General features: G+C 38.8%; 2 protein-coding genes across 5 annotated transcripts; one reads left to right on the forward strand and one right to left on the reverse strand.

Moving 5' to 3' along the window:
• Nucleotides 1-2,468: 2,468 nt before the first annotated feature.
• Nucleotides 2,469-16,622, forward strand: LOC117987237 (uncharacterized). 4 transcript variants are annotated; one of them, XM_069502324.1, is made up of 8 exons: nucleotides 2,469-2,727; nucleotides 9,686-9,873; nucleotides 10,782-10,930; nucleotides 12,038-12,141; nucleotides 12,632-12,730; nucleotides 13,194-13,334; nucleotides 13,548-14,615; nucleotides 15,216-16,622. In XM_069502324.1, the coding sequence occupies exons 1-8, from the start codon at nucleotides 2,719-2,721 to the stop codon at nucleotides 15,411-15,413; spliced, it is 1,956 nt and encodes a 651-aa protein (XP_069358425.1). In that variant the 5' UTR covers nucleotides 2,469-2,718; the 3' UTR covers nucleotides 15,414-16,622. The 4 variants fall into 4 exon arrangements, with proteins under 4 accessions (XP_069358425.1, XP_069358426.1, XP_034830085.1 ...); XM_069502325.1 differs by having other exon boundaries at nucleotides 12,059-12,141; XM_034974194.2 differs by having other exon boundaries at nucleotides 10,782-10,924.
• Nucleotides 16,623-17,124: 502 nt separating this feature from the next.
• LOC117986963 (methionine aminopeptidase 1) lies at nucleotides 17,125-22,897 on the reverse strand. Its single transcript, XM_034973918.2, has 6 exons — nucleotides 22,700-22,897; nucleotides 22,167-22,437; nucleotides 21,381-21,552; nucleotides 20,137-20,431; nucleotides 18,609-18,745; nucleotides 17,125-18,390 (listed from the first exon to the last, which is right to left on the reverse strand). The coding sequence occupies exons 1-6, from the start codon at nucleotides 22,857-22,859 to the stop codon at nucleotides 18,289-18,291; spliced, it is 1,137 nt and encodes a 378-aa protein (XP_034829809.1). The 5' UTR covers nucleotides 22,860-22,897; the 3' UTR covers nucleotides 17,125-18,288.
• Nucleotides 22,898-23,853: the final 956 nt, after the last annotated feature.

Below are 23,853 nucleotides of genomic sequence, written 5' to 3' on the forward strand. Positions count from 1 at the left end.
TCCCGGAAAATCATAGAATTCCCACAGGATTTTAAAAACCTAAATCCACGCGGATGAAGTTGCGGGCTACATCTAGTTATTCCTATAACGCCATCTATTGGTATACTTTGATACTACTTGGTAAGATGCTGTGCTGACAATATTTTGTAGACAATGAGTATGTTTAGGTACCTACTAGTACTTATAGGAGAGCAGAGATGGTAGTATCATCGTTGGCTCACTGCTGATTGGGCATGGGTCTCCCAGAATGAGAATAGTTTAGACCCTATTAGGTTCATAGCCCACCCCGCTGGCTAAGTGCGGATATGCAGACTTCACTTGTAATAATAGTTAATCAATTATGAGCGCAAACTCGCCAATAAACTGATGTGCAGTTTGGCGAGATAAAAATTGTTAAAATATTCCATAGGTACTAATATTATAAATGTAAAAGTGTGTCTGTCTGTCTGTCTGTCCGTCCGCCTGTCTGTCTGTCTGCTAGTTTTTCACGGCCCATCCGTTTAACCGATTTTGCCGAAATTTGGTACAGTGATATTAGCTTGCATCCAGGCGCCTTAAGGACATAGGCTACTTTTTATCCTGGAAAATGAAAATCATTCCCACGGGATTTTTAAAAACCTAAATCCACCCGGACGTAGTTGCGGGCATCATCTAGTATTAAATAAATAAATAAATAAAAAAACTTCACACACCGTTTTGAGATCATTATGGACTCTCAGGCATGCAAGTTTCCTCACAATGCTTTCCTTCACCGTTAAAGCAATGGACATTATTATTTAATGAGCTAAGTATTTAAAGGGTTTAGTAAAATTCCTTTTCTAAAATAGCCCGATTCCATCATAGACTGCGTGGTGGTGGTGCGTATTGCTTGCTTCGCGGCTGACTTTTCCTGCATGTTTAGCAGTGGGAGGGCGGACGGTGCATATCGCATGCTGCATGTTGCACCACAGATTTGACCTGTTTCATCGGATTATAGCACATTAAGCTCAGGTTTATTAGGTTCATTGTATAACATCATGGATTTCCGCAAAATAACGCCTGCTTCTATAAAAGACGTATCATTTATCCAAATCAGTTGAGCCGTTGACGACGACGAGCGGACGTAGAAACTGAAATACATACCTACATAAAGGCCAAACACATAACACTCTTTTTGGGCTTCGCCGCAGTTGGGTAAAAAAAGGTAGGTACCTATAGATATCGAGATCGATAATTCCGGAAGTTAAGCTCAATAAAACCTAACCGTACCCACCTGTATTACACAACCGGGCAATGGTCTGCGATATAGCCAGCTTCCTGATAGTTGGGGCCATTATACCACAGATTACACCCATTTTCCAGCATGGGGTGTAATCATGTAGCGAGCAATTGATATCGTAAGTACCTAAGTAACTGTTGCCCGACATTGAATAATATCCACGATTAGTTGACCCGCCTCGGCTTGGCCCGGACGAGCTTACCTATTCCATGTCATAATCAACAAAGAGAGCGACAAAAAAACTAACAAACAGACACAAGAAAGCAAATTAATGTTGCATTGTCATACATTTCTAATCTATATTTAAAATTTCAAGCCTCCTAGCTTATCGGCGAGAAGTCGAACAGGCAAACAAACAAAAACAGATCGACAAAAAAGCGAGTTTTATACCAATGTCCACATTAGAGGTAAAAAATCAAGTTAAAAAATGGGAACGTCTATTAGCTTGCTACATAAACTGTTCAAATAAACATGTGAAAGCAATTTCAATCAAGCATAACATTTTATTGACAAAAATACTTTGATGGCGTCTGAAAAACCATCGCTATAGTACCAACGTAACCTAAAATGAAAATAAGTAGTTTTTAGGATTCCGTACCTCAAAACGAAAAACGGAACCATTATAGAGGATCACTTTGTTGTCTGTCTGTCATGAAATCTATAGGGTACTTCCCGTTGACCTAGAATCATGAAATTTTGGCAGGAAGGTAGGTCTTATAGCAGAAATGAGGGGAAAATCTGAAAACCGTGAATTTGTGGTTACATCACAAGAAAAAAATTAAAATGTGTTCATGAACAAATATTGTTATTTTCAACTTTCAAAGTAAGATTACTATACCAAGTAGGGTATCATATGAAAGGGCTTTACTTGTAAATTCTAAAACAGAATTTTATTTATTTTTAGGCGTAATAGTTTTTGATTTATCGTGCAAAATGTCGATAAAATACGATTGTAGTAGGTACGGTACCCTCAGTGCGCGAGTCTGACTCGCACTTGGCCAGTTTTTTACTAGTTGGTACGGAAAGAAAAGTCTAAGAGTTTCAAACTTGATGTAACAACGATCGTAACCGTGCAATGAGAAAAATCAGTTAAAGTTGTTAACCGTGTGTTGTTAACAAGTTTAATGTTATCGAAGCCAACCAAGTTACCAAGTGGAGGGGTGGCATAAAATCAAATGATGACCTATTTCAGCCCACAGACCAGCTCGACTGTCCTTGAATAGTGACGTTTATGCTTGATAAAATACTTTTTTATTCTAATTTTAATTCCTTTACATAATAAAATAACTTTTTATTTAAAAAAATTGCTGGTATTTAAATAGAAACAGTTTTGTGCTCAAGTGTTCGCATTTTAACTTTTGAGAAGTGTAATTTTTTTTAATTAAAAAGCTGTGAATAATGATCATGCGGTAATCGCACGTTACATTTGAATTTTCTGGCGCCAACTGATCGCAATCAAAATGATTAAGGTAAGTTTTGGTTTTGTTAACTTAAAAATAAAACTAAGATTAGGAATGATAACAATAAGAATCGACAGAATATCTCTGATGAAGCAGTATAATGTTATACAATCTACAAAGGGACCATGAGTGGGTATTGTCACAAAGTTCAAACCTGAAATTATTAGCATTTCAAGCTTAAATTTAATTAGAAATTAAAATTTAACTACGTTTTAAATGGTTGAATTTGTTTTAGGTGTTTTTATATTTTACTTTAGGAGTAACGTAGTACGGGAAGGAGCCATTATTTAAACCACAACTCCAAAAATTTAAGGGTGCGCGCCTGGGCAAATTCTGGCCCCCGCGAGTATGGCTGACGCGACTTTTTATAAGCTTTCAACGCTCTGTGGTCTGAAATATATATATGTTTGGAATTTTATAATTTCTAAATTTCTGGTCTGGTCTGGTGGGAGGCTTTGGCAGTGGCTAGTTAGCACCCTACCGGCAAAGCTGTGCCAAACGGCACACGGCACGCCCAAACAGGTTTAATAAAAAAACTGCCATACCCTTCCAGGTTAGCCCACTTTCATCTTAGACTGCATCATCACTTACTACCAGGTGAGATTGCAATCAAGGGCTAACTTGTATCTGAGTTTAAAAAAAAGTTACGGTTGGGCGCACATTAAGTACCTGTTCAGTGTATAACGCATCTAAGTGACTACACTACACGCTTCGCGTGGTTACGGGTCAGGTCGCGTGTAAAGTGTGTTTCCGCCACCGCAATAGTTACTCTTACGGAAAAACTGTGCTATTATCTACCTATACCTAATGTAATTATATGCATAAGCTACCTACGTTATGTCATAGCTCAAGTGAAAATATTAAGTACAGAAATAGGCAGTTTTATAACGAGCAATAAAAAGTTCTAATGTAGTAATGTTATATCCACTTACGTATGTTATATAAATAGTAGGTATATATATCCGCCACTTGTCTACTACAGTATGCGGCCGAAAGTAATGTACATCGACCTTTAGAAGGAGATAGCAGATTTGTAGAACGCTGTCCCTGTCGTTGAGACCGACAAAACGTCATATAGGTATAAGTGACATAAACAATGCTCTATAAAGCCGAAATGACATTCTAAAGGCCGACGTACATGACTTTCGGCCCCGTACTGTAATTACTGTTTAATTGCTTAAAATGGACATAACTCAGAAAAGTTAAAGGTGCGTGCCCAGGATCGAGTCTCCGACCCTCTGAATATGAGAACGACGTTTTAACTACTAGGCTTTCACCGTCCCGCAGTATCTAATTAAATGAGGTCAATCTCAAGTACATCACGAGGAAATGCATTTTCTTTTAATACGGATCGTGTGTGGAGAGAAATATCATACAAACCGGTCCAGCTAGGTTTCACATCGCATTTACACTTGTCCACGCATTTATATCGTTAACTGCTAATCGACTTTAACAGTAAGCAGTACGCTAATACTTTAATACTAGTATTTATCTTACCTAGGTACAGAGTACCTTTTGGTACGTATTGCATCTACTTTAGCTGAACTAGCTTCAAAAAACCTCGGGGTGCTTAACGGTAGTTTTTCTCCAAAATCTGTCTAAGGAACCTCATATTTAATTACCACGCTTTTCATGTATCTATAGGACATTCCTCCTATCCGCACATGGCCAGCGTGGTAGACGCTGCTACTTTTTATCCCGGATAATCAATGAGTTCCCACGGGATTTTTAAAAACCTAAATCCACGCGGACGAAGTCGCCGGCGACGACGGCTAGTATACATAATATATATTGCAAGTTGCAACCCTACAGCAGCATATTTACCTAAGTATTTTGCGTGCCAACTTACGTAAATTCATATGTTTAAATGACGTAGCTAGCCTTTAGCTAGCACGTATAAAAATGGCACTTTATGGTCCATAATCACCGCAGCCAGCGCTTAGTGTGCAGAAAATTCATCTAGTCAGTAGTTTCTCTAGCGGGCCGGCAATTAGACTGAAGAAAACCGTTAGCGTTCTGCCCACAGACTATTTAGTTCTGCCTTATTTGTTGCACGTACAGAATACTGACTTGGGCTGAGCGTAAATTGACTTCCATAGCCTAACGTTTTAACGTTACATCAAAAAAGTCTGTACACGTAAGAAAGGCTACTAGGTACAAGTTAGACGATTATAACGGACGAGCTAATGCCCGCGACTTCGTCCGCGTAGATTTGATTTTCCGGTATACAAGTAGCCTATGTCGCTCTGTCGATCTCCAGAAAGTCAAGTCTTCGACGAGAATTTTGTCTCTCGTGCTGACCATGTTAGTGTAAACGAGAAAACAGTAGACATCGACAAGTTGTCTCTCTCTCTTCGCGAGATATGTCATGCGGCACATGTTAGCCCTACAGGTCTTCAACTATATCCACGCAAAAATCACGTCGATCCGTTGCGCCCCTCGCGCCTCTCTACCCGCCTTCTACACTCCTGCCCCTGCCGGACTGCCGCGGCCGTCGCCATTATTTTAATTTCATTATATTATCTCCTACGATATTATTCTAAACTAGCTGATGCCCGCGACTTCGTCCGCGTGGATTTACATCTTTCAAAATCCCGTGGGAACTCTTTGATTTTCCGAGATTAAAAGTAGCCTATGTGTTAATCCAGGGTATAATCTATCTCCATTCCAAATTTCATCCAAATCCATTCAGCCGTATTTGCGTGATTGAGTAACAAACATCCAAACATCCACATTTATAATATTAGTAGGATGAAATGATATAAAGGGCAATTATGGTCTAAATTCAATACTTGAGATGATGAACAATTTTATTTTGATACTAGCTTGTGCTCGCGACTTTGTGTCCGCGTGGACTACACAAACAAACCCCTATTTCACCCCCTTGGGGGTTGAATTTTCAAAAATCCTTTCTTAGCGGATGCCTACGTCATAATAGCTATCTGCATGCCAAATTTCAGCCCGATACGTCCAGTAGTTTGAGCTGTGCGTTGATAGATCAGTCAGTCAGTCACCTTGTCCTTTTATATATTTAGATTAGATAAGGATTAATACTATGACTACGAAAGTAAAGCTTTGTTTTCGACCACATTTCAAAATCATTGACTTAGAGCTTTTTAAGGGAAACGATTCCACCGAACATTGTTTTCATGTTGAGCGCACGCCAAAAGCTCACGGATGAGACGATTTTTTTCATATTATTGTTTTTTGATATTGATAGCGGCAACAGGTAGACGCTTGAAATATTCACAGAATATTTTGTTATAAGTATATTCAGTTTAAAATAAATAACTTAAATAAAACAAATATTTAAGGGGGCTCCCATACAAGAACGTGATTTTTTCCCAATTATTTTTAAAGTAAGTTTACTATGCCAAGTGGGGTATCATATGAAAGGGCTTTACCTGTAAACTCTAAAACAGATTTTTATTTATTTTTATACATATCTACTCGTAATACTCGATTTCAGTACGGATCCCTCGGTGCGCGAGTCTGGTTTGCACATGGCCGGTTCGTTTAAAAACCTAAAGTCTCGCGGACGACGACGATCAGCATAATTTTTAATATTTTTTTTATTCTTAGTACTGTAGTACAGCTTTAACGTAGTTAGAATATTATAAAAACATGCAATAATTTAATTAATTTAAAATTTAATTTAAAACATAATAACAAAACTGTGTATAATGGTAGGAAGTCATCGTACCTACCAGTGAAAGTAATAAGACGTTAGATAGGAACATAAATCAATTTCTAACACAAAAAGGTGAATTATATAAAATCCGAGATATGATGTTGGTACACGCTACACTAGGTAGGTACATTGCATGTTCATGAGACGTGTTTTTCAGCGTTTTACACATTTTTTCAGTATAACATACTTTTGTTACGTGATGATCAGCGTATTTTTTTTAATATTAATGAAGTTAGGTAATAGAACATTGACATAAACTTATACTTTGTTACGATCGCGTTCATACTTAGTAGGTACAGATAGGTCAGGATAGGTTTAATAATTGTTCTTGTTGTCTTTCTGCGAGCAAGTGCTCGCATTAAAGGAGGCGGCTGAACTAGAAAGAGAGCTGGATCCCAACACTCATCCCAAATCGCCGTAAACGCCAAGGGCAAAGGAGGCGCCGATATGCTCACTACCTCGGGCCGTAAACCCGAGGAGGAAGGCAGGGGCATCCTGTAGGGAAGCCCTGTGAGGTACTTATCTGTACCGCTGAGACGGCATAGTAGTATGCAAACTGCGTTCCTGTGCCACCTCATCATGGCGCTGACGGGTCCGCTGGGTTTTAGTGGGTATTCTGGGTTACAGTGAGTCCCACATACCTCCCCGGAAGAAACGTGGTTCAGCTGCGTTTCTTCCGGGGAGGATGAGTAAAAGCATTTCCCAGCGAAAAAAAAGGTTTAATAATTGTTCAGTCTCTACATACTATTTAATTGAATCCTAAATTAGGTAACTAATGAAAGCGAACATGAAACCATTAGTAGGTACTTAGGTATATGTGTGTAGTGGTGTAGTTGCGATGTACCTAGGGTACTTTATTTTTTCTCAATTTGTTTGAAGTTATGTACCTACGTGTGTTTTATGCAATTAAAAGGGAAACATCGTGAGGAAACTTCCATGCCTGAGAGTTCTTCCTAATGTTCTCACTTGTGTGTGAAGTCTGCCAATCCGCGCTTGGCCAGCATGGTAATAAGCTCTTTGCATTCTAAGAAGAGATCTTTGTTCAGTGGGGTGATCATGATGATGATGATTTTTTATTGTAGAGTACCTACAAGTGATATGTACCCTACTATAATAAGTCAATGACCTAACGTATAAGGAATTCCATCCAAGTGAAGCCGAGCGTCAATCTCCAATTTAATTTAACAGCAAAATTGATATTTTTTATTAGCAAGGAGCTGAAAATGCCACATAATAATATCTCAATCCAACCACCGTGACTCGTTTCACTGTTGTCACTAGTCTCGCATGATACAAGTCATTATCATCCGAACGGTTGGCTGCGAAAGTGAAATGGAGTGGTAATGACCTTGGACAGAATTTAAGACATTGTGATCAGATCCGTGATATCGAGAGTGATTTGGTCAACGCACCGATCTACCGAGCTGAAGTGGCAATGGGCAGGGCACATAGTTCGTACAACCGATAGAGGTTAGGGTCCCAAGGTGCTGGAATGGCGACCTCGCACCGGAAGACGCAGCGTTGGAAGACCCCCCACTAGGAGGATGGATGAAATCAGACGAGTCACAGGGAGACGCTGGATCCAGGCGGCGCAAGACCGTGGCGTGTTGAAGTCCCTACAAGAGACCTATGTCCAGCAGTGGACGTCTATTGGTTGATGATGATGACGATGACCGATCTACTTTTCGGCACCGTCGTCATATCATCACTACCCATACAGTGCGACAAGGCTCTTTTGGCACTTGAATGACATTGACAGGGGGGCGCTGTTGGCGAACAAAGGCTTAGACTTTTCAAACAATAAGAACAAAGGGGACACATTGAAGGCAACGTTAGTTCCGATTTTCGCCACGCGCCAAAAGAGCCTTTGCATTGTATTATAAATGAGAAAGTATGTTTGTTTGTTGGTTTAACGACTCATATTATAAATGCGAGTCTGTTTGTTTGTTGGTTCGTCCTTCAATCACGTCGCAACGGAGCAACGGATCGGCATGATTTTTTGCATGGGTATAGTTAAAGACTTGGAGAGTGACATAGGCTACTTTTTATCCCGGAAAATCCAAGTTGCCTCGGGAATTTTAAAAACCTATAGTATCTAGGTACGTGAACGAAGTCGCGGGCATCAGCTAGTATTAAAATAAAAGCGCGGGCGAAGCGAGCGCGAAATTTTGATATACCTACGTATCTATTTACAAAAAATTGGAAAATTTAAGAATGTGCTGATGAACAACAGTCAGTTTTTCAAAGTTAAGCTACTTATCGCTGTGCCAAATTTTAAGATCGGGGTCAGGCAGCGGTTAGACCATGAAAGGTTTTGATTGAAGATTTTTGTTTAAATCACACATTCAGGAATAGGACATAGACTGGGTTATAGCTAGACAATTCTATCATTAGAAACGAAGAATGTTCTATAAAAGTAAGGCGGTCAACAGACACCTTTTTACGCGATGCCAAGCCGGTTGTGATGTCTCCACTCGAAGTGAGAACACATTCCCGGAATCGACGCAAAAGGCTGGTTGAATCATCGGTAGTAGACATCAATGTGCATTTAAATTCAGTATTCTTGGGTATAAATCTAGGTACATATATCTGTCCATACTAATACATATATTAAATGCAAAAGTGTCGGTAGGTAAGTACTTAAATCTGTTTCATTGTGACCTTTTCACGCCCCACCCGTTTAACCGATTTTGACGAAATTTGGTACAGAGGTAGCTTGCATCGAGGTGAGGGGACTCCCCGATTATCCCATATTAACCTGTCGCGTACTATACATACCTATATATTGAAAATTCTTTTATTTATAGTTAAATAAATAAAAACTGGTATATTTTAACAATAAGTTAACTATTCGCTCTATTGATTTATTGAATAATATTATCTGTTTAGGTAAGTAGGTACCTAAGTAGGTAGGTAGATATTTTGTAAGTATTATTTTCTTCAGAAACGCAATTTTACTACCGCATTTCACTGCCACTCCATTTCCTATTAAATAAATATTACCTATAATAAATATTTTAGCATAAATGGTTAAACCAATTTATTATTCCATAGTTAAATCGTACTCAAAGGGTAAAAACGGAGCCCTATTAATGTTATTGTGCTACCTGTCCGTCCGTCCATAATTCCGTTTGTCTGTCTGTCCGCTGCCGTCATGTTATGTTGTTCATAATAATATGTACGGACTACGGAAACCTAAAAGAGAGAGGCCCGACTTGCACTTGGCCGGTTTTCTTTTTAAATAGATACTTACTTAGGTACTTAATTTCCCCCCAGATACTACTAGTTATGACAATATGGACGTTCTCCGAAGCGTCGTACCCCAGTCGGATGGCGATGAAGTTGCGAAGTCCGGTCGCGTTCCGGCCCGGCGTGATGCTGCAACGGCCATACCCGCAACGTATAGTGCCGACCGCGTCGAGGCGGGCGCCGTACATTTTATACAGAAATTTTCCCCATCATAGGTTTGTTTTATGACTTTTTTCTAATCAATTAAGTACCTACTTGAACCTACCCTCAAGAGTAAGTACCAAGTGAGAGTATGTACTACTCGGTGGCAGTGGTGTGGTCTTAGAAGACAGAGGTCTGTTTCTGGTAAGTGTGTTCCACTTTGTTCACCTGGGTGATATTACCTGGTGATTATCCTAGAAGGATAAAAAGTGGAATTATATATTACACCTGAAGATTACCTACCGAAATAGTGGAGCGACCACTATTTAATTTTTTTACAAATGGTTGGGTCTCTTAAATTTTAACGGTTTCAAGTTTCCAAATTTTGAATTTTTAGGGTTTCTCAGAACTTAAGAGCTTCTTAACATTTAAGAAACCCATACAATGACAATATAGACGTTTTCCGAAGCATCGTACCCCAGTCGGATGGCGATGAAGTTGCGGAGTCCGGTCGCGTTCCGGCCTGGCGTGATGCTGCAACGGCCGTAACCGCAACGTGTCGTGCCGGCCGCGTCCAGGCGGGCGCCATACATTTTATTGAGGAATTTTCCCCATCAGAGGTTTGGTTAACCAATTTTTTCTGATAAATTCCTTGAACTAGTGCCTACCCTTAAGGGTACCAAGAGGTTAGCTGTACTACTCGGTGGCAACGCTGTGGTCTTATAAGTTTGAGGTCCGTTTTATCGCTTTTACGGTGAACGAAAAACATCGAGAGGAAACCCACATGTCTGAGAGTTGTCTATGTTCTCAAAGGTGTATGAAGACTGCCAATCCGCACTAGGTACAACCAGCATGGTCTGTGGCTTAAATCTTTCTCATTCTGAGGGGATCCGTGCTCAGTAGTGGGCCGGCGATGGGTTGAGATGGACTGAAGTACCTACATATTATCTTGTCATCATAAAAGACTAACCATCGTTTCCAGATATGCCATGAAGCACATCAACCCTCTTCCAACGCGCAATCACATCTTCAGCCCATGGAAGACCACCAGGCTGCCGATTGCAGTAGCGACGCCAGACTACGACTTCGTACGGGCCGCATCCTCTCCGGTCATACAGGCAGATGGTACAGGTTGACTAGCTGAGATGCACTTAAGCACCTTTTATAGCACCCCTTCATCTATTTCTGTATAAGCTCAACACCAGAAAACTTTACAGTTCCTTCCAGAGAACCACTTCGTAAAGACGTTTCAATAAATAGCGACTCTTATTACGACGCAATAGAGTGCAATTCAGCATACACAAATAGAAATGAAGCATGTCTGTAAGAAAATCTACTTTTGTCCGCGAGGGACAAAAGTCGCCGAAGCGCAGTGCTCGCCGGAAACTTGCGAACTTGAAAGTTAGTTCTATTTTTCGAGGACTCCACCGTACTTTTGTGCGGCCGCGGGGTGATTACGTATCTTGCAATAGGCTTAGTAAGCCTATGGTATCTCGCGACAGGCGTAAATCTCGCGATCATTGCTGTCAAACGTCACACGTAACAGCGGCTAGAGAGAGACAGCAATAGCCACAAAGCAAAATAAGAAGAGAGACAGCAAATGAACTGTCGCATTGCTACTGCTGTCGCGTTGCTGTCGCGTTGCTGTCGCTACTGCAACGTTTTACGTAATCATCACCCCGCCCGGCGGTCTGTCGATGTCCTCGGCTAGCCCGAGGACCGTCCCTCGTCCAAGGATTACTGGAAGGCTGTTGACAAATACATGCCCTTTTATTTTTCCAAGCCAACTTACCTATTAGGTACAATTTTTTCTTCGTGCACATTGGCACTGTTGTAAAATATTGTGTTGTCCACAGCAATATTTACATCACTCGTGTTTTACAAATGATATAACATACACAAACTACACAACTACCTACGAATTCAAATAATTATTGCGCGACCACCATTAAAAATAAAGAAATTGGCGGATTAGTAGCTGGATACCTACTATAAGTTTTTGATTTTAAATTTCACTTTAAATATTTGCACACTGTCGGTGACGGCCGATTGTGACGAATTGTAGGTACACCTACTGACTTATTGTTAACTTGTTATAATATTATGTACCCACAATTTGGCAAATAAAAATTTTTATTAATTATTTAGGCCAAAATCTTAAAAGCCTTTTTATAATAACCGAGTGATGTTTTCATGCTGTGGGCAAAGACAATTCGGTTCAGGTGTTTGTGACCGCAGGTGCCATCCACACCATCCCAGCGCCCAACCTCAGCCTGTCCGAGAAGCCGATCGTCGTCATGGATTCTTCCGAAACTAGCAGCGAGAGCGAGTCTTCTGAGGCTGTGAGTTTACAGTTTTTATTAAACCCTGTGTTCTTTCTTTCGTTTGTCTACTTTCTTTTGTTTAGGAATAAAAAACCTTTTAGGATAAATGCAATACCTAGCAAATTTTGGAACCAACTCCCTTTGGCCGTGTTGCCATTGTGCTATTCAAGATTATTCATTCATTATAATTATTCAAGCAGATTCATTAACAAATACCTACCTGAAAAGCCGGCAACACATAGGCGTTCCTCTAGGGCTGCATTTGCAACCATGAACCACCGCTCATGAACATATTATTTTGTTCATGGGCGGTGGTTATTAAATTCCTACGACACCAATAGTGGTAATCAAAAACATAAAAGAAACAGGCAGATTTGTATCACCCATTACGATTAGATAGCAACCAACTAAGTATAGATTTTGACTTGTAAACTTAGTCCCAAATTATTATCAACTGGACCATCACCAAATCTTCAATTTCCAAATTAAATTATACCTAACATTTCAGCCACGACCAATGTATGAAGTATCGGAGAAATATGCAGACCAGCCGATTTATCAACCAAATCCAAAAATAGAACAACCCATCGGATTTTCAAAAGCATCCGTAAGTAACCCCATAAGTTTCACGCTAGACATACCTAGTTGGTTTCACGCAAAAAAGAGCTTTGTACGATTGTTAGATCCGATATCGACCAAAATGGAAATTTATTTAATAATAGGTATATCTACCAATCACCACCACAACCACGCACCTCTAACTTTTCGTAGTTATGTGCGTTTTAAGTAATTATCACTTGCGTTAACGGTGAAGGAAAACATCGTGAGGAAACCTGCATGCCTGAGAGTTCTCCATAATGTTCTCAAAGGTGTGTGAAGTCTACCAATCCGCACATGGCCAGCGTGGTAGACTATGGCCAAAACCTTTCTCACCTCTTCTCTGTAATGAGCCGGTGATGGTTTGATTATGATGAATATACCAATCACATTATTGATAGCTGACGTATAAAAACTAAAGTCATAAAATTAAGAACCAATAAATATACCTGCTCACACATAACCTTTTGCAGACAATATCAACAGCAGAACTGCAGGATATAATGAGGAACAACGCAGCCTTACATATAGCCTCCGAGTATGGTCTACCTATACATCTAGGAGCTCAACCCGTGTCAGAGACCTCAGTGATACCACATCAATTCTCAATGCAGGTTCGTACTTCAACTTTTATGAAAAGTTGAAGTCTCAAAATTCGAATAATGACTGATGTAGATGTATACAGGCGCGCTTGCACCCCATATAAACCCCTTCTGATATATCATAATTAAAAACAAGGTGTAAGAAAATGCTCATAATTTGTAACTAAAGAAATGACTCCTTGACGATGACTGATTGATATAATAACGACTTCCTTTATGTTCTAGGGTTTCCATGGAACTCCTCAGGACTTCAAAGCGGCGGAAGGGTTAATAATGCCACCCAACGGAATATACCAACAGTTCCCAACAATCTTCCAGCAATTCCCACCAGTTAACTTCCTCCCGTTCACACAAGACTTCTCATCACAAATCCAAGTACAAACACAAGCCCCAGATACTGAACCTCCTTTATACTTGCTACAGAACGAACAGATTACTAAACAAGCACCATCATCATTCGTTCCCAGTGATGAAAAGAATCTAGTACAAAGGGAAACACAAGAAAGCTCTGTAATAGCTTTAGCACCTCAAGCTTTTAGTGTCAAAAACGTTTCAGAAAATATCATCGATGTAGACGCTACTACAGCATCCATACCACCAAATCCAACTTCAGATTCGGTTACCACTGAAACTCAGACAACTACAGCTAAACAAGCAGAGGTGAGTACAGAAAATCAAGATGCAGCACCTGTGTATTACGCACAAATCGGTCAAAGCGTTGGTAATGTTATAGCAAATGGTTTCTACACAGCATTAAATGATGTCAGAGCCACTATGGCAAGTGAATTCGATAAAATAGGAAGCAATATTGATGCACCAAAAGATACAAAGGCTAATATAACTACGGACATTCCACCAACGACTACTCAACGGGAAACAAAAGCTTTATACAAACAAAACCAAAACGATGGTAAAAAAGACAAAGTTGATAAACTAAAAAATCTAAGAGCATCACCATTTGTAAAGGCAGCTGAATCAGTTAACGTAGCTTATACTTTACTAAGAGCAAATGAAAAACAAGCCAAAATGAATCAAGATGGAGAAGTATTTGCAGGACAACTTGTTGAAGCTAAAATAAGCGAGGATCAAGATTTTAATAAAGAAAAGGCCAATTTGGCCAGTCGTCCCCCAGTTCGCATGTTTTCCGTAACAGAGAAAAGGGTTTCGGAATCAACTCCGCAGAGATCTGTGGTCAAGGCTAAGATACCTCCGAAAAGTAAACTGACGTTTGATGATAAAACTGGCGAACCGGTTCTGAGAGTTTACGCAAGTTATGTTGATAATCCTGCACAGGTAAGCTTTTAGATAATAAATTTAATATCGTACTTAGATAAAAAATATATACTTCCTTATTGCACATAACACAAGGTAGTAAAACAACAATTGCTCTAAAATAAACATATAAATCATGACAAAATAGATTAAAAATTAGTGCTTTGTATTAGACTAGCTTATGCTCGCGACTTCATCCGCGTGGACTACAAAATTTCAATACCCTATTTCACCCCCTTAGGAGTTGAATTTTCAAAAATCCTTTCTTAGCGGATGCCTACGTCATAATAGCTATCTGCATGCCAAATTTCAGCCCAGTCGTCCAGTTGTTTGAGCTGTGCGTTGATAGATCAGTCAGTCAGTCAGTCAGTCAGTCAGTCAGTCACCTTTTCCTTTTATATATTTAGATTAAATACCTCTTGTCGTTATCAGTCCTTTAAAACAATATTATGAAAGAAAAAGTGAAAATAACAGATCTAAACACTGTCCAATTAATCGTAAAACACCATTTGGTAATAACACCTTAAATGTCGAAAAGAACATTGTAACTGTATTAATAAAAAGTTAATGAACAACGAAATATCAATGTGAATTTTAACTGTAATAAATGTTCATTTACAGAAAGAACAAGTAACAACAAAACTAGCGAACATGAAACGCAAGGACATAACAAGGAAGCAAGACACCGTTGACTGGAAAACTGACGCCGTTAAGAACCTGGACCAAGAAACTGCGAATGTCAACCACATGGCTCAATTTGGATTGAAAATCAAGTCTAGGAGTGATGACTATATGCCAATATTTGATGATTATGAGTAGGACAAAAACAGGGGGGTTACCATGAACTTAGTAATCAGAATAATTCAAGTCTTATACACCGCACCGCACGCCACCGCTAACAATTTCACCCTTACCACCTGGGTGTCTGGTGCACTTCGACCGCCCGTAGTGCCAGATCCTTTTTTTACACGCACATGCAAACTGTGGAATCAACTCCCTTCAGCGGTGTTCCCATTAGATTACAACATGGGGTTATTCAAGGGGCGGACCCACAAATTCCTGAAAGGCCGGCAACGCATTGGTGGTTCCTCTGGTAGGTACTGCAAATGTTCATGAGCGGCGGTAATCACTTAACATCAGGTGACTCGTCTGCTCGTTTGCTCGCCATTTTTAAAAATAACATTGGACTAAAACTCTCGGCGAACGCGTACCTACAGGGTTACTAAGGCTAGCCTGTGCGCTAGCCTCACTTAGGATCAGTTTTCATACAAAGGTTCGTGCGAACACGTACGAACACGCACGAACAATCCACAATCGACAGATTACAAAGACGACAGACTTTTGTCTTTCGCCGACAATAGTACCTCGTCTGTGCAGGTTCTACACTGGCTGTCCAGTTTTGATACCAACGGGAACTCTTTGAAAGATTATGGTGATCTCCTAATTGTCCAAAAAATGTGTTTCAGTTTACTTTTTCTCACGAAGTTGTGAATTTCTTGTGTTCATGTTTTTATCTCCGAGTTAAGATTTTTTAAGACAGCTATTCGTACTGATTCTGAGCACAACTAAATTTTAGAGTATTCGCATCCTTTTCTTACTAATGTAATATGAAAACGACAGACACAGTTTGACAGTTTTAAATTTAATTCAATGCTGTCAAACTGCGTGATTTTAGCGCACAGTCGCGAGCGTATTGTTTAAATTTGTAGCGTGCACTAAAATTTAGTCTTTAAGTGTAAAATTCATGTTCCGTCCCGTTTTAGCAATATTAGAAAGAAAAAGATGCAGACACTCTAAATTTAGTTTAGAGGAAGACAACAGAATCGGCTCCAATAATTAATTATTTTATCTAGTGCCTAACAATTTAAATTAAGATTATTTATGTGTAAATATATTTAAAAACTTACTAAATTATTTTTAAGTCACTTAATTATTATTTTTATTTTAAGATTCTAATTATGCATTTAGAAATGTTATTACAGTACCTACCTACCTACAATAATAATAATGTATAAAAAGCCAAATTATTTATTAATAAATAAATAAACTAACGAAATTAAATGGGAATTCATTTCAGAAAAAACTCATTTCTATTAAACTTAAATTAATTAGACTTAAAGAAACCTTTTCATAATAAAAATAAAAATTATATTGGTTAGATCCACTATAGTACAGTTTCGAATGGAGTAATTTAAAAAAAAAAACTACTTCATTCAGAGCACACAAGTGATACTTTTCTGATCCATACAAATATTATATAAATAATCCATACAATAATATTATAAATGCGAAAGTGTGTGACTGTCTGTCTGCTAGCCTTTCACGGCCTATGACGTCACAACCATATGAAGCATTTTTTTTAAAATAGGGATAACGAGCAATTTTCTGCAATACCTAACCATACCTAAAATTTCAGCAATGTTAAGCAAAAGAATTGCTCTAGATAGATCCATACGTGTTGCCGTGCAACAATTTCTTTAAAAAAAATCCATGTAAACGCGTCATAACGCTAAGTAAAACAGCGTTTTGTACTAACACGTTTAATAATATTAATGACGATTTACTAATATTAAACAAGTTCAGTATTTTCATTTTTGTATATCATAGTCTAACCGTCCTCTGAGATATTTTACAACTTTACTCATAAGTCATAACCTAGCTTTTGTCCGCGACTTGTGGAATTTTGTGGAACAAGCTTGTGGAAGGAACAGCTTGTGATAGCCTAGTGGTTAGGACGTCCACCTTCTAATCGGAGGTCGGGGTTTCCATCCCGGGCACGCACCTCTAACTTTTCGGAGTTATGTGCGTTTTTAAGTAATTAAAATATCACTTGCTTTAACGGTGAAGGAAAACATCGTGAGGAAACCTGCATGCCTGAGAGTTCTCCATAATGATCTCAAAGGTGTGTGAAGTCTACCAATCCGCACATGGCCAGCGTGGTAGACTATGGCCAAAACCTTTCTCACTCTGAGAGGAGACCCGTGCTCTGTAGTGAGCCGGCGATGGGTTGATCATGATGAAAGGAATCTTTTGTTAAAAGTAAAACAAAAGGTGGTAAAGGTGGCTGTTTTATACCATGGTACTAATTCTGATGGACACTTAATTTAAGTGTATTCGCATCTCTTTCTTACCAATGTAATAAGAAAAGGACAAACTTAATCTAAATATATAAAAGGAATAGGTGACTGACTGACTGATCTATCAACGCACAGCTCAAACTACTGGACGGATCGACCTGAAATTTGGCATGCAGATAGCCTATTATGACGTAAGCATCCGCTAAGAAAGGATTTTTGAAAATTGTACCCCTAAGGGGGTGAAATAGGGGTTTGAAATTTATGTAGTCCACGCGGACGAAGTCGCGAGCATAAGCTAGTTAAATTTAAAACTATCAATCCTCATGACTTGTCTTAGGCATAGTGTTTGTAGAGTAGCACTAAAATTTAGAAATTTAAATTTAAATTTCATCCTTATTTATTTTAGCAATACTCATCAGCGAATCGATATACACCTTACTGAAGGTTGGGATACTAAAGGTTAGAAATAATACAAAGCTGTGGAAAACATAGTGGACGTCTATCGGTTGATGATGATGATGATAATGATGATGATGATGATGATGATGAAGATGAGGATGATGACCTTTGTAAAGTATCTCAGTGGACGTAGTGTTGTATAAAAGTCTAAGCTAGCACTATTGTAGCGTTTCGAGTTGGTCCATGAACCAAGGCCGGCCGGACCCGCGCTTTGTGAGTATGTCGCAACCAGTCTCCGTTACGAGAAGAGTTTGTTCGAACTGAAACAAAAATATAAGGCTGAGTTGAGAGAATTTAATATAGGACAGTTATTAAACGTGTCTCTTATTTTATGTCTGGAACTCTACCACTGTTACGGAAAGCAGATTCTACCAAGAAGAGCCACTCACCAATAAGAAGGTCTTTCTCCATAGTCTGGAGAAAGATCTTATTGATACGGTTGGTCCCAAATCACCAGCTCCTGTACAGCAGTACTCACCTGTGCAGATCTGGAGCCGTCAGCGGTGACGGCGGTCCAGTGGTCAGGCCACTGCTCGTCGCGCCAGCCACCCTCGTTGATCATTGGCTCTATGGTGAAGCAATGGCCAGGCTTCATCACTCCTACAGCTTTATTCTCTGTGAAAATGGTTAAAATATTAGTGAAATCTCCACCATCTTGACATTTAGGCTGAGATCTATAGAGCGCACTTGACTTTGCTCAGACTTAAGATTGAGATAAAACGAGACAGATTTATGTGAAAGATATACATCTGTCTCGTTTTATATCTGTCTTAAGTCTAAGCAAAGTCGGAGTGCGCTCTTTAGATTTCACCCTGAAAGTAGCCATTATTTTTGTAATCAACACTCCAAAAACCTCAGACACCCCATATCAATAATTTAATTAATGTGATTTAACGGCCGGCGGTTTTCCTGCAACGTTATTAAAAGATTCTTTCATTAAAAAGTTTTCAAGTTACAATATTGATATTTGATAGCTGTATAGCTAAAAACTTTACCTACTTAGTTTCTTAATACACAAAATGGTAAAATTTTTATTTGAGAAAACAAACTGGTAAATACGCTTCGATAAGAAGCATCAACTGTATAACAACAATAACAGTATGCAGCAGAAAGTAATGCACATCGACCTTTAAAAGGAGATAGCAGATTTGTAGAGCATTGTCTGTCGTTGAGACAAAATGTCATATAGGTATGAGTGACAGAGACAATGCTCTACAAAGCTGAAATGTAATACTGCCAAAATTTCTACTCGGATAGCCTGTGGGTCAACTATTCGAAAAAGGCCATAGACACCTTAAGGGTGCAGTATAATAATGGGTTCAGGATGCTGTTGGGCTTGCCGCGGTTGCTGCTAACAAGGCTACGCTCAAGTACCAACCGCATCCTGAACATGTTTGCAAGCAAGATGGACTCACCAATGCTTGAACACTTTGTTCAAGTGTTGGTGAGGCCACATTTGTAAATTAAAAAACCGGCCATGTGCGAGTCAGGCTCGCACACTGAGGGTTCCGTACTACAGTCGTATTTTTTCGACATTTTGCACGATAATTCAAAAACTATGATGCATAAAAATAAATAAAAATCTGTTTTAGAATGCACAAGTAAAGCCCTTTCATATGATACCCCACTTGATATAGTTATCTTACTTCGAATATTGAAAATACTAATTATTAATTCACGGTTTTCTAAAGCCAGCTATAAGACCCACCTACCCGCCAAATTTCATGATTCTAGGTCAACGGGAAGTACCCTGTAGGTTTCTTGACAGACAGACAGACAGACAGACAACAAAGTGATCCTATAAGGGTTCCGCTTTTCCTTTCGAGGAACCCTAAAAAAAATTAAACTGTCTTTTTGCCACAATTATAGTAGTAGTTACTAACATTAGTTTTTAAATGAGTATGTCTACTAACAAATTGAGCCATAGTTGCTTGGATAAAAAATTTTTTTTTTAATTTTTTTTTAAAGGCCGATGTACATTACTTTGTGCCGCGTAATGTACTTACTTGCATAATGCGGTACATTAGGCGCCGTATGGAACAGCCTGTGTATTCCATGTCCACAATACGACCGCACCACACTCAACCCATTCGCCTGCGCGTGTTTCTGTATGACATTCCCAATTTCCCTGTACTTCTCCCCAGGTTTAACGATCTCTATAGCTTTCTGTAAGCACTCGTATGTGACTTGCACCAGTTTCCTCGAAGACTCCGGAACGTTGCCAACAAAGAAAGTCTCGTTCAAATCGCCGTGGAACTCTCTGTGGTATACCGTCACATCTACGTTGCATATGTCACCATCCTGCATAGAACAAAACAATAGTCTTGGACTGAGGTAATAAAATGAAGTGATATTTTGTATAGCGGTAATTTATGTGGCTAGAATTCAGTATAAAAGATAAGTTTAAAAAAAATCATGATTTTTATTTATTTTTACCATGAGCGTCCCACTGTACGGAAGGTGAATAATGACGTCACAATCCGTAAATGACCATTTTATTTTAAATTTTTTAACATTAAAAAAAAAAACAAAAAAAAAAACTTTTTTATTCATATAAACTTTTACAAGTACTTACGAATAGTCGGATGCATCTACTCCTGGTATAACCAATAGAGTAATTTCTGCTGGAAAATATTTTTTGTTAAGAAATTGAAAAATAATCGTCGTTTACGCCATATTATGAATCATGATATCGATATATGATTCATAATTTTTTAAATTATTCTCTTTAATAATGAATTCTAGTCCCATATACAAAAAATAAATCACTTCATTTTATTACTAGAGTCCAAGACCCTATTAATAGGTTGAGGATCGGGGATTTAGCTTTGCGAAAATACAATCCTTTTATTCCCTATCCCTTGGAAATTTCCAAAAATCTGGCCTTATTTCTTGTCGACATCATAAAGGAAACCTCTGTACAAAATTTCAACATTCTAGGTCCAAGGTCAAGGTATTGATGAGTCAGTAAATTATTGCATGGGTATAGTTAACAACCTGGAGAGTGCCATAAGTGGCCATATTTTTTGATTGTGTTGACTTAAGTTTGATTTTTTCACAGCGCCAAGGGATTGTAGACCAGAGTATTTCATATTAATTTTTATTAAATTTGATACCTTCACATGTTCCTCAGAAAAAGGATCTTGACAGACTTTGAAGTGAAGCTATGGGTTCCTTTATTCCTTTTGAGGTAAGCAACCCTAAAAGTACATAATTAAACAAGGTGTCAATTTTATAAACTTATGTGTACCTGCAGTGGACGTGAGTCAGGTATCCCGTGGCAGATGACCTCATTGACTGAAGTACAGCAGCTGTTGGGGAAGTTGTGATAGTTCAGAGGACTCGGGTAGCACTCCCGCTCAATGCAAGCTTCGTGCACCACTCGGTCTATCTCATCCGTTGTTACTCCTACGTCGCATACTCTGAAAATATAATAAACAGAATACTAAGATAAATCTATACTAATAAACGTGTAATATTATAAAGAGGTAAAGTTTATAAGTTTGTTTGTAGGAAGTAATCTCTGGAACAACTGAACCGATTTTGATAATTCTTTCACCAGTAGAAGCTACATTATTCCTGAGTGACATAGACTACATTTTATTTCCAAAAAAAAATTAGCGATCCCTACGAAATGGTAATAAGCTACTCGGGCGACGCCGGGGCAGGTCCCTAGTCTTTTTATAATATACAAGCTGATCCCCGCGGCTTCGCCCGTTTAGGTTTTAAAAGATCTCGTATAGCCTATGTCACTCAGGAATAATGTAGCTTTCTACTGGTGAAAGAATTTTTAAAATCGGTTCAGTAGTTCCAAAGATTACCCCCTACAAACAAACTTAACGACATTACCTCTTTATAATATTAGTATAGATAACACACAAAAAATATTTCTATTTGTATCTGTTATTGACTTTGCAACCATCCAACTGATGTGCCCCAAAGCAGTTTCATTAGAAAGGTAATTTTTAAAAGGTTTTAGAGCAATAAAAAATTGCATTAGGCCAATTTTCTTAGTGCTAAAAAACAATGCCCTTACTTGGCAGCTTCATCCAAAACTTCCCTCCCAAGTCTACAAGCAACTCGCATTCCTTCTATCTCTTCATCATCCAAGACCTTGATCTGTCCGGAGCCCTTAGCCGCATTCTCCGAAGCTGGGAATCCGGTCGGATGATCAGCATAGTCCGGGCGGCCTATATGTGGTGGACAACTACGCTTGGCACCTGGTGGGAAAGGTCTCAGCTTTCCCGTGAAGTTGTATGATGGCCATGGGTTGTATTCCACACCTGTTCCATCTGCGCTTTCACCTTCTACAACAAGAATTAAAATTATGGAAAATTGGTACCCGGTACTGGAAAGCTGGTACTTCAAATTGAAACAGTTAAATTTGCCATATCAAACGAGGCGGTAAAGTAGGCATAATTACACACTAATTGTATTAAAACACTAATTGTATACGTTTTTAAGCTGGTCGAAAACTTTCTGTTAGTATTTTTATAGGATTAGATCTAACGAAATACATAGAATTTAGTGTTCGCCCTCTAACTGAAACATAACCTAAAAATCACTCACTCGCTAGAGAATGGATGATTTTATGTGATTTCCACGACTTCTTGAAGCAGTCCTGGTTGCAGAAGAATGAACCTTGAATCCCGAGTTTGATACATGTCGGGCATTGGAGCTGTGCGATAGATTTACAGCCGGGAGTTTCACACATTCCAATTCCGGCCATTTTTACAATTTACTATTATTAAAAAATTCGAATTGGCCATGAATTGACAGTTTGACATTGACGTCTCATAACAGTTCTTACGGTTTTGGTTCTACGATTTACCCTGGTATTTGCAAGATTTCGCCCTAAACTACCCTAAATTTTTCTTCAAAATGTATCCTGATGTCAGATAACAATTTTATTATTTTACGTAAATATTTTTTTATTTTCCACAATACATAATGTTTTTTTTTAATTCTGCCCTTTTGAACTTAATATCTTCTTTAATAATTAATTTCAAATCTAAAAACATGTGGCTATGAAAAATAGGGTTACCACCTCACATCTGATTTTACCTCAAATCGCCCTAAATCTCAGTCAACATAAAAACTAAACTAAGTCGTACCTAATATTGGTAGTTTCACCCTAAAATAGGGTGAAATCACTAAAAGTGGAAACACTGACTGACAGTGATATAAATGCCATTTGACAGCTGGCAGTGCTAGTGATTCACAGAAAATTAAAAAAGCCATAGACAAAATATACAACAATATCGATATTACGAATTTATTAGGAAATCGATTTTAATTTTATAGATGTGATGTAATGTGATGATGCCCACGCCCGATGATGAACTAAGTACGTATTGATTACCTACTGCTTGTCAGTCCGATGGGATGGCAAACCGCCATGTATATTGTATGAAATGTATTCTGAGATGAGAGTGAAATACCGCCAACTATTCCGAGCTACTAGATAGGCAGGTACAATAGGTACAATAGATATAGCGAGCCTCAAGAGCTCGTTGGTTCAGGAGCGGACTGCATTCCGAAAGGTTGGCGGTTCGAACCCCACCCGTTGCACTAAATTGTCGTACAGACCTACACCTAGCAGAATAACGCTTGGTAGGAGGGGTAAGGGGAATATTAGTCATGATTTACAAGACTCTAAAAAAATCTTGCAATAAAATCATAGCAAATTGTCTACTTACAAAATATGATAAAATCTTGTAGGT

Source organism: Maniola hyperantus, chromosome 12 (assembly GCF_902806685.2).
Source record: "Maniola hyperantus chromosome 12, iAphHyp1.2, whole genome shotgun sequence".
Lineage (NCBI taxonomy): Eukaryota > Metazoa > Arthropoda > Insecta > Lepidoptera > Nymphalidae > Maniola > Maniola hyperantus.